General features: G+C 42.6%; 1 protein-coding gene across 4 annotated transcripts; it reads right to left on the bottom strand.

Moving 5' to 3' along the window:
- Positions 1 to 2,859: 2,859 nt before the first annotated feature.
- LOC116794415 (T-cell immunoglobulin and mucin domain-containing protein 4-like) lies at positions 2,860 to 13,627 on the bottom strand. Of its 4 annotated transcripts, none has more exons than XM_032703064.1 (9): positions 13,413 to 13,627; positions 10,099 to 10,443; positions 8,641 to 8,961; positions 7,916 to 8,005; positions 5,414 to 5,469; positions 5,176 to 5,250; positions 4,739 to 4,820; positions 4,229 to 4,259; positions 2,860 to 3,525 (listed from the first exon to the last, which is right to left on the bottom strand). In XM_032703064.1, exons 1-9 carry the CDS (start codon positions 13,555 to 13,557, stop codon positions 3,480 to 3,482), a joined length of 1,191 nt encoding a protein of 396 aa, XP_032558955.1. In that variant the 5' UTR covers positions 13,558 to 13,627; the 3' UTR covers positions 2,860 to 3,479. The 4 variants fall into 4 exon arrangements, with proteins under 4 accessions (XP_032558955.1, XP_032558954.1, XP_032558956.1 ...); XM_032703063.1 differs by having other exon boundaries at positions 2,860 to 3,503; positions 13,413 to 13,625; XM_032703065.1 differs by lacking the exon at positions 5,176 to 5,250 and having other exon boundaries at positions 2,860 to 3,503; positions 13,413 to 13,623.
- Positions 13,628 to 14,670: the final 1,043 nt, after the last annotated feature.

Genomic DNA, 14,670 nt, shown 5'->3' with positions numbered 1-14,670 from the left:
AACCACGGTTTTACTAAGACTTGCAGGAAACTCTGTTGCTAGAGGGCACATAAGCTGGAGCCCAGGCCAGGTGTGCTGAAAGAGTTCCCTGGAGCCAGCCATGAGCTGGACTCCTGGCTGGGACCTCCATCATCACTGGGGTAGGCTGCATTTATTCTGCTTGATGTCAGCAAATCTGCATCACCTTTACAGCCTCTTCTAATCTCTCCAGATGTTTCTCTGCTCAGTCTCTGCAGCTCAATTTTGCCATCTGCTGTCATGTCTGCAGCAACACGTCCCATTTCCTCTTTGTACTAGCCTAAAATTTTCCACTTTTTCATGCATTCATCTCACACTGTGTGGTTATCTCTGTTCTTTCCCCAAGTCCCATGATGCTATTTATTCTTATTTCTAATTTCCTATGTACTCAGCCACATTCTTCCCTTCTGCTTGCTCTTTCTTAAGCCCCAATTACATTTCACCTTTGGAACCAAGAGATTTATTTATATTAACCTTAAAAAATGCCTAGAAAAGCACATTAAGGCTAAGAAACAAACCTAGAAACATAATGAAATGTGCTGCTGAGATGTAAAGGGACCGCCAGAACAGTCAACTCCAATGAAGTCTATTAAGAGAGGTCTCTTATTAATCTCAAAATGATATTTAATTCATTCCTCTAGTTTCTCTTTAAAGGATTTGTATTCCTAACTCAGCACTTGCCTTTTTTTTTTTATTTTCAGTATTTCCTCCTGTTTTCCCATTAGTCAATCCCATATACCAAAATATTCAAATCTCCCTTTTTAATTGCTTTTCTGTACCTCCTCCACACTAATTGGGTAGTTCAGTCATTATCTCCTCACGTCAGACCTCCTTTACCCTGTTTAATCGGTCATTTTGATACAGACAATTGTCCATAAAGTACTGGGGGCCAGTAAAAATTATTACTTGGACCAAAAGCTAAATCCTTCATTAACTAACCACCTTGCTCCATCGAGCTGAGTCAGACTCCCCAGGTATAACACCATTTAGGTTTGACAGGGACTCTGAAAAAATTAAAACCTACTTTGTTCTGCCACAGGCTCCCAGTGCAAGTCCATAAATTCTGAGGTCACTCCAGCAGCTCAGAGTGCTGAGGAGAGGCCTCAAACCTGAGCGATTTCAAATCTAGATGCTTAGGAGTTTGAGAGGTGGTGGGAGGTCAGGAGGGGGACACTGGAGTTTTGGGGAAATGCATGGCAGTTTTAAAGCAAACAACTTTGCTCCTTTGCCCTGTATATTGTTTTGATCTGTTAACAGAGGGTTTTTTGGCTACAGTGCTTTATCTTTACTCAAGTGCATTTCTTTGCCTTCCAAGGTAAAAGTCTTTAAAAAATAAAGGCCAGCATTTCCAGATGCCAATGACATCCTCTCCAACAGACTTTTCTCTCTAAATATGTGCTGCTTCCATCTAGTTTTTTTCCACTGGACCCAAAGACTGCATTCTGGGGCTTCTGTTGCTTTTGGAAAGCAGCATTTCTGTTTCCTCCAGCTATATTTTAAAAGGCTCCCTTTAACCTTTCCCTGAACATACTGACAGCCAGAGTCAGTTCCTCACAAATAACTTCAGTGTATTTTCATTTAGATGTAACCCTCCCAGATTCCTTGCTTCCAATTGCCACTCTAAACCTAAACCTCTGCCTCAGTAATTGGGGCGGATAAAAGATAAATAAAAACACTCAGCGACATGGGTTGAACTTACAGCTTTGCTACAGCATCTCTGGGCTGCATTTCCACATGGCTGATCAGATCAAACTCACTTTGTTGGCTCCCATCTCTTCTTCCCTTTGTGCAGCTCCCCAAAAGCAGAGCCTTCAAGTCCAGCCAGCACCACAGCAAATATGCTGGAACCTTCCCAAACGAGAGCCAGCTCTGCTGTAAAGAAGTCATTAGTGAAGAGCTAATTAGTAAGAGCAAAAGCATTGGCCCAGTTCTGCCAATTGGAGCAGCAATGGAGCTGTTGCTGCCTTAATTAGCAGGTTTCATTGGACAGGTAAAAAAGGCAACAAGAAAAGTTTGGGTTTTTCAAAGGAGTACATCAAAACCGTTTGGGATTTTTTTTTCCTTTTATTCCTTTCAGATTTGTGTGGGATTCATGCCTAGAAGTGGTGCCAGGAGCCAGGCCCCAGGCTCAGCATGTGTTCTGTGTTGGGGCAGTGATCAGTGTGACAATCACAGGGCTCAGCTGAGCAAACCCAGCCTGGAGCCACATCCACTGTCTGGGGACTCTCCTCTGCCTCCCACAACACCACTAGACCAGGGTGTTGAACCCAGGCAAGACCAAGAGGGACCCCAAAGAGGAACCTCCCCCAACTTACAGCCTGTGAGAGGATGCTGGAGGACCCAAAAGTCTCACCACAGCCCTAAGCATGACTGGTGGGGAAGTCCAGAGCTGCCACATAATGTTTCCTTCTGACCAAATGCTATTGCTACAAAGGCTCTTACTTCAAGTTGTTGCTGCCCAGAAGTGCCATAGCTGGCCCTGGTGAACTCCAGGCAACAGAGGTAACAAACAGTGTCATGGATTTGAACCTTCTCCCATGCCATTCCCACAGTCACTGCAGCAGAATCGGGGAGGACCCCAGTGAGACACACAAAAACTCACCCACAGGTGATCCCCCCAGCCTCCATGGCCAGTCCCTCTTCACTAATGGATATAGGAATGAGTGGTATGAGGGCTTGTAGGGGCAGGGTAGCCTCCAGGTTGGTCTTCTGGGCATTTTCCCACTTCTGGGAATGCTGCAGTAGTTCTTTGGAGAGCTGAGATGGCACACCAGTCATTTCAACACCTGGGGAATAACTAACTCCTGTTCATATGCCTTAGGATGTGGCATAAAAATACAATTGCCAGTGGTAAATTTAAAAGTTTATTAACATAATCTCCAAGGGTCATTCAAACATGCTGAATCACAGGCAGTATTGGTACCTCTTAAGTAATCTGCATTTTTGATTTAAACTCACAGCATTCTTGTAGCTAATTTTTCTGTTGATTACATGAAAGCAATAAGAACTATAGTTTCTGATTTTTTTTCTTTCCTTTTGGCAATTTGAAGATAGGCAGCCTTCCATGTAATATCTTCTCTCTTCTGTTCCTCACAGTATAAGTTGTATTCAAAGAAGAGCATTAGCAAAAATGGAGAAAAATAAATTCAATTGTGCAACATGTTGTTAGTAAGAAGGTAGATGCCAGAAGCATCCATGAATAATGCATAAAGCCCCTTCTCAAATAAGCTTCTTTATGCAATGAGTGTTAAGGGTGGCATAATTTGCACGAAGATTTTAAATTTTCGTAGTTGAAGCTCTGGCCTGTGGCTTACACCCATTGATATTTTGGAGGCTCATAAGCATCTCTTAGTGCAGCATGAAACAGGCCCTTTTTCTTTTCCACGGCATCTACAGATAATGCACGAGGTCTTCACAGGGAAAAAATGTTGCTTTCTCCTTCGGCACCACTGAAAACTTTCTCATGCTCTTCTGGAGGTCCAGCACTGCAGTGAGAAGCACAGATCACTGTGGATGGGGCAAAAGGACTTTGTTGTTTCAGAGTATCCTTTCTTATTTGTAACATCAGCAAATTCCCATTGCAACATAAACCTGAAGCTACTGAATCCACTAAATGAAGTGGAGCAACACCCACTTTTTACATCAGAGAAATATTTACCTTGCTTGCAATGGATAGGAAAGGGCTGTTCAGATCTCATAATGACTGTAGGGTAACCACCATGGGATTCAGAAAAGAGCCTCTCCTTGGCCCCCAATTCCTATCCCCTAGGTGGAGTATGAAGTGAGGGACCATCTACCATTGAAATATTATTGGTCTTTGAAAAAGGGATGATATTTTACCGACAACGCTGTGGTTTGTCCACAGAAAATCCTTTTTTTTTTTCAAGATAAGCCAGAAGACATGAACTGACCAGTTACACCTGCTCAGGTATTCAGTTCCCTAGTATTAGGTCAAAAATAAAGCAGATGAGGTACTTCCTTAAGCTGAGGTCACTACACAACAGTAAGTACCAGCTGCTTAAGTTCTCTAGTGGTACAGAGAAGCAGTATCCAGGAAACAGTTTGATCTTCTGCAGTGAAATTATCTGAAGCTTCCTGTAGTCAGCACCCCAAGCCAGTACTACACCCACTACAATCACTGGCCAATACCTTCCTGTCTCTAAGAAAAATTACACTGGAACTTTTAATAGGAAATTACAAAATGGATTACCTTTTTATTATAAGTTTCTTTACGTGTTTACCTAGAAGCAAAATAATACTAACGTCACAATGGCAAAACAAAATCTATAATTCTAATGTATCTGTCAAATGAGTTCAAAAGCAATGATAGCAAGTTGCAAAATTTCTGTGGGCTAAGCAGGAAAGAAAGGTTCTCATTCTGATTTCAGTTACACCAATGTCTTTCAGGAGCAATTCCAGGAAACTATGCGATGAATAAACTATAAAGAAAGAGCCAACAAGATGAGCCAGACTTGCCACAAGTGAGTGAAAAGGTTCTTTGCACAGGCCTTCTCCTGCTGCATCCTCACCAAACCATGCTCCCTGGTCTCCTTGTGGTGACACAGCGCTGGAGTAAGGACAGCAACGCCCATGAAACGAACAGAGCACTGTCACAAGGGCCATGGCAGAGTTCCCAGAAGATTAACCAGAGACACAGAGGGACACGTGCATCTGGCCAGTATTAGAATCATTTGTCAATTTTGTGCTTAAGGATACTTACGTTTCCAAAACAGTGAGAACATCAACACGAAAAGAATGGCCCCCGCTGTGACACAGGCAATGAGAATGACAGAGCTGGGAAACTGGAAGGGAGAAGAGAAAAAATGAAAAGGCTTTAGGAACCTGTTTACTTCAGAGCTACTCACACAGGAGGGGGTTGTACTACTGGCTCAGAGCACTGAACTATCTGCACTGGGCTTTTCTGAGCTTGCCAGTACACAGCAGAGAAGTTACATCAAGTTGATCATGATAAACAACCTGTTCAGTATCAAATAAATCTTCTTCTGAAATATTGAAACAGGATTCATCCCACTTAACATGTACTTCTTAATAAAGTGTCTAAAGTAGGAGCTTATTCACCCTCATCCTCCTCTTAATTAGACACAGGGAAGTGTAACACCCTCCTAAATTGCCTTTTGCATCCTCTGCCTCTCTTACAGAGGTGTCAGGGGGATGAGTTTTTTCTGAAGTGTCCAAGCCAGATGGGATGCTCACAGGCTTTGGTTCTATCCACTGGAAAAAATGAACAGATGGTTCCTGAGCTTCTAAACAAAAGTTCAAGCTACTGTTTGCAAAAGCTGTCCCCTTTAGTATGAATACATCAAAAATCATTATCATGTCCTGCTGTCCTTCTGATTTCTACTCAAACACTCTTGAAGCTTACAGGAAGTTTTACCTTATCTCCACTATCATTATGTTGCTCAGCCTTGCCATCTGAATCTGCTGAAATCCCTGAAAATGAAAGAGATTGAAATTGTTACTGGCACAGTCACCTGAAGGAGTGAGGGCTACTGTGGCTGCCACTGCTTCAGTCAAGGGGTAATGAACTCTCAGGGAACGAGGAGGGCAAAATCTGACCCTGAGTAGGAGAAACAAAGCACCTTGCACCGAAAGAGAACAACCAGTTTCCACCACAAGTGGTAGCTGAGGAAGCTGTTGGGAAATGTCAGTCTTCATCAAGAAAGAGGAGGCTTCCCAGGGGCAGCACATGAAGGAAGATGGTAGAAAATGGTAGAAACTTGTCTGCTGTGAAGGAGTTCTCACTTCTGTAACATGACAAGATGTCATGGACAGCAGAGGTAGTAAAAAAGGTATATGTTTAAGTGGAGGAACTGCCTCAGTTTAATTGTGGTCAAACTTAGATGATTACAGGTTTTGAAAGCTACATTACTTTTTCTTTTTTTTTTTTTTTTCTATCTAGGGTTATTAAGAATAATTTACTTCTAGTTTTCTTAACTTTGGAAACAGGGACAAACTACAAGAACACTCAAGAACTCTCACAACAAATTTTTCTGCTGTTATCCTATGATCCTAATCTATTACTTTTGCTAGTGAATTTAAGGACATAGAAGTTAATCTAGGCTGGACAGGGCATGGGTAGCTCATATGCATGCCAGAGGAGCTTGAAATTTGCACTGGAGTAGAAAAGAGATTATGACTAATAAGCACTACAGCTAAACAAACACAGGTAATAAAACCCTAAGAACTACTAAAAATCCCAGGGATATGTGAACATAGCATTTTGTCATATACCTTTTTTATGACACTTCACTCTCAGAAGAGAAGCTCTGTAGTTTGGCAGAACTACCCCCAAATACACCAGAAGTGCAGATCTCAAACATGACCTGCAGGCCCCACAAAGTCAAAGTTTAACTTTGTCTCAATATGCTGCAACCTGGCTGATGGGAGCAACTATTGGTGCTCACTTTGAGTCTTGATCTTTCAAGAGGGTTTTGGGATTCTGAAGTGACTGGTGCTGGCAGGGTTGTTGCTGGGGGAAAGCAAGGGAATACAGAAGAAAAACTGAATCAGAGCCTGATCAGCAGGAATCATCCCACCCCTGCTAACCCAACCTAGCTGTCAAGAATTGGGCTTTGAGTGGAGGGCTCTCAACCATGGGTTTCTCTTCCACTGTGCTAACATCAATATAATGTTCACCAACAAATTAGCCTTCCCTTACGTTACAGTAAGGCTGAGGTTGGTCCATTTAGTGCATTATTTCAGAGAGTGAAAGGAGACCGAGTCAAGAACTGAACTTGGCTTATTGCCCTTACTAGACAGCAGTCAGTTGTGCCTCAGCATTTTCACACCTTGTGACAGTTTGACACAAGTTTTCACACGGGTGGGGGTGTAGGTGACTCACATCAGCTCAGTACATCTTCTGCTGTTATTGCTTTTGTGGTGGCTCTTTCTAGCACACAAGAATCCCAGAGCTAAGACCCTTTGCAAAACTTCCTATTTACTATTGCAGAATCCAGGCATTAACCAGTCCTATATCAGAAGGACAACAAGTGAGACAGGAGTGAGAAACCCTCACAAATGCTCAGGAGACCAATTTAGTCTCTTCTGTGAGCCCTCTCCAGGGGCATTAAAGAACATCATTTCTGCTGCAAGTCTCTAGGTCTAACAAAAGAAGACCTGCAAAACTCTAAATGCTGTGGTTTTAAAAATTAAGAAATTCTTGGCACTTATTGAAACTGAAAGGCCAAACGTGTCATCCTTGAAGTTTAGTTTTCATTTTTCTGGTTCTCATTTGAGGGCATCTGGTGAGCAAACTATCAGACCTGAATAACTTGTGCCATTCTACTTGAATACTTGACTGAGAGATATAAAGTGCAAACTTCATGTAAGTTTATTAATTTCTCAGATATGTATGATCTTGTGAGCCAGTTCTTTTTCCCATGATTGATAGTTGTGGTAATAGCCTGCTGCTTTCCATCATGACCAAGGAGATGTGTTGAGCACTGGAGAGTAAAGCTTGCAGCCATATCTGGCTGAATATATTCAGTGAGGTTCAAAGCTCACAACTCTCAGGAAGGATTTAAAATGGAAAGCTCAAAGGACTCACAGAGATGACAAATCAGATATCTGAAAATTCAGCTTGGATGTTGAAAAGTTCAGTTTTTAACTTCTCTCATACCTGAGATACCCAACAATAGTGAGTGACTCACAATCTACTTTCTTTGGAGGCTTAAAAACATGTTTGTCCCAGCTGTTGTTACATCCTGATTTCAAACAATTTCTGTGTGGACCCCAGATACTTCTTACTGCCAGATGCAATGAATAACTATCAGTATGTGTTTGATACACTCTTAGGAATAATCAATACTTTTATTTATACCAACTTCTTAATTTCTCTGAACCAGCAACTTCTGACCTTGCAACATATCCTACTCACCTGCGTTTGGCACCTCTTCCATCATGACAGAGGTGTCAGTACTTGTACTTCCCTCTTCAGTCAGAAGTATATTTGGGAATTCAGTAGTCACTGAAACAAAGTAAAAAGTAATGCTTATAAAGATTACTGATTAGGAGGGTCTCCATATGGCATTCAAAATTGTGCAGTCATCTATCCATGGAAGTCACTAATGAGGATAAAGGAGCAACCTAGGAATGGTTAGGATGATAACAGGTCACTCTGACTACTAATATTAGAAGCAGCCTTCTATTTTAACATGTTTTGAATTCTCAATGACTTTATTGTTCAAGCAGAACATACTCTAAATTAACCTTTTCACCAGATCATTTCAATTGTCTTTTCCAAATCAAGAAAAAACTTAGTGCATAGTTAAGTGAGTCTCTCTTACTCCACCTCAGGAGCTGGACTTGGTGTTTATTTCTGTTGCACTTCGTGAAGTTTCTGTCACATTATTTCTCTAGGCTGTTAAAACTCCTCTGAATGAAGTCTGACCCTCTGCTATCTTGGTTGTTCGTGCCAGTTTAGCATTACCTGCAACACCTGGCCCATGTTTCCTTAAACCCACTGAGACATAACTACAGGCATCTCAGAGAAAACTTTCCAGGTACAAATATAAGTATTTGGAGAGCGTCTATAATGACAGAGTCACACTCACACAGATCACCTCTGCTATAGAGGAAAAGGAAAAGATTGGTGCTGATTACCCTCTGTACTTCCAGGAAGGGGACCAGGCTCTGTGACACAAAACATGTCATCTTCGTGGGAGATAGCTGAAGAATCCGGGGGAGCACTGGTTGTCACCACAGTTACTGGAAAAGTATAATTTTCTGTCATAGGAATTGTTGGAGGAGCAACGGTCTCCAGTGTAGGTATGGCTGGAGACTCAGTGTTTGTGGTTGTCAGGAGGACAGCAGTCTCTGCTGTTGGCTGAAGACCAGAGGTTGCCTGGGGAGCAAAAGTTGTTTTTCTAACACCTTTGGGGGAAACAGGAGCCTTTCTCGTGGTGGTTGTCGTCACTGGAGGGGCTGCATGGAAAGAACACAGCCAAGAGAAAAGCCAGATCAGAGCAGTCACAACCAACCCTGAGGGAAGCCAACCCAGAAAAGAATGAAAATTTCCTAGCTACTCAGGTACTGAGAATAGAGGTAGAAGAGTCATTATTCAGAAAGCTTCATTAGCAGAAGACATGACCCACCAGAGAATTTCACAGATTTAAAGATCTGCTCTTTTTTTTTTTGGCAAGTCTCAAACACCCACCCTTTGACCCTCTTGTAGAAATGGAAGGGCCAGAATTTTGCATGGTAGAGCCCAAAACCTTGCAAACTTTGTGATTTTGCTTTTCAATATCCTCATAAAAATAAAATAAATAAAATAGCTCAATTTTTCAGCTACAAGCTTCTTGCTAATCTTTGCAACCAGTCCTTTTTTTTTTTAACAGATTCTGTTGCCTTCAAATTCAGGGACGGACATGCAATTGCAGCACTTTTCACCCACTTTCCTGTTGTATTGCTTAGAACAGGCAAGCAAACCTGCTGTGTTCACCAATTGCTCTCTCTAAAAGTCCCCAAAAAATTGTCTTTCTGCAGCATGGAGGGTGGGTGTCATTTTTTTGTTCCCTGTGTAAGACCTTGCTTTATCCTGTAGCTCAGAAAAACAGTAGGAAGGGGAAGAAATCCTTCAAGACTCTGATACATAATTTCCAAATATGTGGGTGTGACAACCCACCCTTAAGGGGAAGGAAGCACCCTTAAGGGTGGGTAGTCACAGTGGGTCTCCTTATGACATGAATGAAACAGAAGTCTTTTCAGTGTTGGGTGGAACCCAAATGAAAAACTGAATTTCATTCCAAGAACGGTTCAAATTATAAATTCCTCTTATAATTCCATCATATTTTAAAAATTCAAATACAGTTACAGAATAAAAAATAAAATATTTAATTTGAAATGCAAAAAGGGTAAAGTTCTTTTTTTTTTTTTCATCTAAATTGCATATTAAATGTGACTCAAATTGGCAACTAGTTGCAGATCTCCCTTGAAAAGTACGTAATTTAGGAAAAATATTTTTGGCCAAAAAAAACACCCAAAGTACACATAAGGTCTGATTTTCACCATCCAGGGAGAGGTTTCTCCCTGCTGGTTTATCACCAGGGTCCCCAGACTCACCTCTGGCCACCTCCAGCCGTATGTTCTTCTTGATGTCGTTGAACAAGCCCGGGATCTCCACACGGCAGCAGTACACACCTGCATCTCCTGCCTCCACCATCCCGATCGTGAGAGACACATCTCCAGTGGAAATAGAGCCCTGGAGGTCGTATCTCCGAGATTTTCTGGATCTCACCGTACTTCCATGGGTTTCCAAAATCGTGTTCTTGCACTTTGAATTCGGGCAGGAGGCTCTGCCCCAGCACACATCGGAGACGCCCGTACGCCGAGTCACCTGGTAGTCACAAGGCAGCTTGACAGGCTGCCCTGTCACTGCTCTGACAACAGTTTGGGATGCCGTGTGTGCTGCCAAGGGAGAACAAGGAAAGGTGAGTGCTGTCAGTCTCCAGTGAGTGACTCAACCTACACAACACAATGAGGCAGGTGAAGAAACACTCCTGCCTGCGGGCAGGCCACACTGCTGATCCCCCAAGGCTTCCCCTGGAGCCTCTGGTAGCTCATGGCCTTGGGCACTACAGGCAACAGCCAGGAGCTCACAGGCTTTGCTTGTTGCTGGAGGGCTCCATGCTCTGGCCCCAGCCAGCTGCTGGAGGGAGGCTCATGAAGCACATCACTCACATCAGACATGTGGTGAGTGAAGCTGAGGTCTGTCGCTGGCAGCCCAAGCGTAGACAGGACCTAAGCAAGTGGATTTTGGGAACTCTGCTCCCATCCCATCTTCTCGCCTAGGAGGCCGTTTGAAAGTTGTTCAGAAACATGTTGCGAAAGACATCTGGTTCTCTCAGTCCACACCATCATCTCCTTCAAAAAAGAAAGGCTGTCACAGTTGCCTTTCATTGACGGCCTCAAAAGCAGAGTCCAAAACATCTATTCATGTGTGAAATTAGGGCCTAATTAAGCTGGCAGAGCAGTGGGATCTGTCTATGTGAACCTGTTCTCAGAAAGTGCACTGCCAACCCTCCCACTTACCTTGCTAAGCACTGTGCACACAGAAGCTTTAGCTGCCAGCGTTACCCTGATGTTTAAAAGAGCATATACATGCTTTCCTTGTCCTTTTACTCTTAATGGCCAGCTTTAGTTGGTGTTAACAGCCAATTCCCAACGTGGCACCTGGCTGGAATCTTTGCTATAGATTGTTCCCTCTTAACTGCCTATGCAGTTCCCAGATTGCCCTAAAACAGATTTCTTCTTCACGAAAAGCACTCTACAAAACAGGTTCCCATATAGGAATAAATATTTGCTGGTTTACATTCATCTAGTCTGTATTAGTTGTCCTACCTTTCTACCTTTTGTCCTCATTTTATCCTTTACATATGGTGGAGCAGGAATTGAGGGATCTGGGGAGCAACCAGACCTGTCCTCTGCTTCAGCAAGAGGATCATCCTGCAAATCTGATGTTTCATGGCCAGCTTGCTTACCCCAAAGAGGACTTACAGTTGCTGGTGCTGCTATTGTCTCCAGCTTTGGCCCTGGTTTGCCAAACATTTCTATTTTGCCAGCTGTTTGAATACCTTTCCTTTTTGGCATGACTCCCAGAGAGCAAACAGATGCTTCCAACTGTGTCCATGTCTCTTTTGTTTTGTCTTTAATGGACTATTCCCTAGGTGAGGTTTTAGTCTGTGGCAGGCTGCCTCATGACTTGTTATTGGGATGACATTTCAGATTCATTATTGCTTATCCCATTGGCAAGATAAGCCAACTTGTTCAGGTTTCCACAGCTCCAAATGCTAGAAGAATGGAGGTAGACAAAACAACATGCAATATGATGTGAAGGGTAGAAGTTTTTGCGGTGAAATGACGGTAGGATATGCCAGAAACTCAATTCCTGAATACAGAATAAAGTTGTGCAAGACAGTGTCCTTAGAAAAGGGAGGTTCGTTTGCCTTGTTACAGAAAAAACAGAAAACAGCCTCTTTCTGTGATCACAGAACAAAGCATCCCTTGACCTTGAAAGTATTTCTAAGGGAGCAAGGCGTTAGTCACTGAGTGAGCTAACACATATTTTCAAGTCAGCTCAACAATGATACGTGCAAAACCAGCTAAAACTGTTGCTAGAATAAATGTTGCTGCTTCTTGAGGAGAAATGGGTTCGTCTTCTGCTCTTATTTCAGCCCAGTTCTGCACAGTACAAAAGCAGCTTCATTAGGCAGCCCTTTAATAAATGAAAATTTGCCTGTTCTTCCCTTCGAAAGGAGCAGAGCCCTGGATGTAGTAAACAAATAACTAAGTAAATAAATTAAAAGAAGAATAGGGAAGACACAAGGCACCAGAGTGTCTCCAGTGCAGTTTCCCACTAGTGTTATGCTAGAAAGTTACAGGTTTTGCAGTTTCAAATCCTCTTTTAATTTCCGTGAAGCTACTGTTGCCAACATCTGCCTGCACTGCAGGTTGGTGTGGAAAGCTTCAGTACTGCAGCAGCCTGGATTCAACAGTATGAGCCTCTGCAAGGATTGAAAAACTTACTTCTCAGCTAAAGCCTCTTCCACAGACACCTTTTCCCAAGGAAATAGTTAATAGGACTGAATGAACGTGTCTTTGAAATAAGGAGAGGGTTTTATTGTGACACCCTAGTCTTACTGCGAGAGGAATCCTGTCCTTCTTCATGGCAGTTACCCTCCAGGCCTCCAAATTTGACTCAAAGCACCTTGAGCATCAGTTCTGCCTGAGTGGTCCCACTGAAGTCTGTGAGGTTTCCTGCTCTAAGTCCTTCATCAGTGAGAGAGAAACAGGCTCCAGATGTTTAATATACCATCCAAAATAGAAACAATTGTTCAGATCATACAAGTACACACATATTTGTATATAGTCTCTCTTGAACCCACCCTCAGTGACAGTTGGCATTAAGCAGTAACCCCAATAGTTGTTACTGTAGTGGTCTTCTCTCCCACAAACTAGTCATTGGACAGACAAAAACATACATCCTCCAGCCAAGACAGCTGGTTGAAAAAAGAATTTTTTTCCCCTTGATCTATTTCTGGAATAATTTTCCTACTTTGCAGAAGATATTTGGCATCTTTGCCCTATCATTCTTTTTTTCTTATTGAAGGTTCTATACTGATGCAATTGCTGTAAGGGAAGAGAACAAGGAAACTAGCCAAGCCTATACACAGAGGAATCTGCATACATTTTTAAAAAGTGAAAAAAAATCAAACGTCAACCAGTATTAACTCAGTAAATTAAGAAAACTTTTGAAGTTCTGTATACAACTATGGTCTTTTTCAATGTTTTGTTTTCACAAAACAGGTGTTGTTGATTTTAACTTTTAAAAATTTTTTGGTTTTTAGCAAGCACACAAAAAGCAGGTGAAGACTCACCTATAAAAGTCTGTATCAGAATCCAGTGAAACAGCACAAGATGGGTCATTTTAGTTGATGGAGACTCCAGGGCAGCAAGTGGAAGAAGAGAAAAGTAGATCTTATCCTTTCCAGAGACGCTGAGTGAGCCCCACTGGAGTCTCATTTCTCCATTTCTAGATTTTTAGACACTGCAACTGTTTCTTTCCTACACTTCCGGATGGGAACTGGTCGAAAGAGGGGATGTCCTGCTGTATTCAGCACTGGTGCAGCCTCAGTGTGAGCACTGTATGCAGTTTGGGGGCCCCACAACTTAGGAAGGACATTCAGGTACTTGAATGCACCCAGAGGAGATCAACAGAGCAGGTGGCAGGGCAGGAAGGCACATCCTGTGAGGAGCGGCTGAGGACTCTGGATTTGTCTAGTTTGGAGAAAAGGAGGCTGAGGGGCAACCTCACAGCTCTCTGCAGCTTCCTGAGCAGGGGATATGGACAGGGAAATGTTGATCTTTTCTCCCTGGTACCCAGTCAAGGACACGTGGGAATGGTTCCAAGCTCACCAGCGGAGGTTTAGACTGGACATTGGGAAGCATTTCTTTACCAAGAGGGTGGTCAAACACTGGAACAGGCCACCCCATTCTCCTTTCCTCTTCCGAGACACTCAGCATGGTACTATCACCAGAAACTTCAATATTGAATTTGTCTGGCCATTCCATAGATCTCTTAAGGCTCATTACTGTTGCACAATGCTGAGTAGCAAGAACACATTCTGTGCTCCTGCACTCCTAAACATTTGGCATAGTCTCCACCTCTAACTTTGTCTTCAGTTACATTCATTTAATCCCTCCTTTCCCCTGATTCTGATTTCTGCTTGAAGACCCCTCTCTTTCCCTGGGTTCTTATTTTCTATTTGCAAAGACAGCCTTGGAGGAAATCTCACAAATGTTTCCTTGCCAAAACCACATCCTTCCCAAAGATTTGCAACATCATCTTCAAGAAATATTTTCTACTCCTTCTGACTGCTTTTTAACTTTCTGCCCCCTTAATAAAGAACTTCTCTGGAAGTTCTTCTCTGGACAAGCTAAAAGTTTGTCCACTAAAGCAAAGTAATTCAGGAGATTAAGTTCAGGATTGAAGAATTTCAGATAGACAAAACTCAGTGCAAATAAATATAGCACGGTGCAAAACGAGAATGCAATTCCAAGTTCAAACAATAAAATGATGGGCTTATAACCAGGCATTACACCTTTAGTAACGAGATTTGGGCTTATCGTGAGCAG

Source organism: Chiroxiphia lanceolata, chromosome 15, assembly GCF_009829145.1.
Source record: "Chiroxiphia lanceolata isolate bChiLan1 chromosome 15, bChiLan1.pri, whole genome shotgun sequence".
NCBI lineage: Eukaryota > Metazoa > Chordata > Aves > Passeriformes > Pipridae > Chiroxiphia > Chiroxiphia lanceolata.
The sequence above is the reverse complement of the archived record's forward strand: the minus strand, read 5'-3'. Positions and strand labels throughout refer to the sequence as shown.

Coding starts and splice junctions, on each gene's coding strand:
- LOC116794415 (XM_032703063.1), bottom strand. CDS start 13,557: ATGAGACTCCAGTGGGGCTCACTCAGCGTCTCTGGAAAGGATAAGATC. Junction 5,251..5,413: donor ATAATGATAGTGGAGATAAG/GTAAAACTTCCT, acceptor CATTTTTTCCAG/TGGATAGAACCAAAGCCTGT. Junction 4,821..5,175: donor CTCATCCCCCTGACACCTCT/GTAAGAGAGGCA, acceptor TCTCCCTTCCAG/TTTCCCAGCTCTGTCATTCT.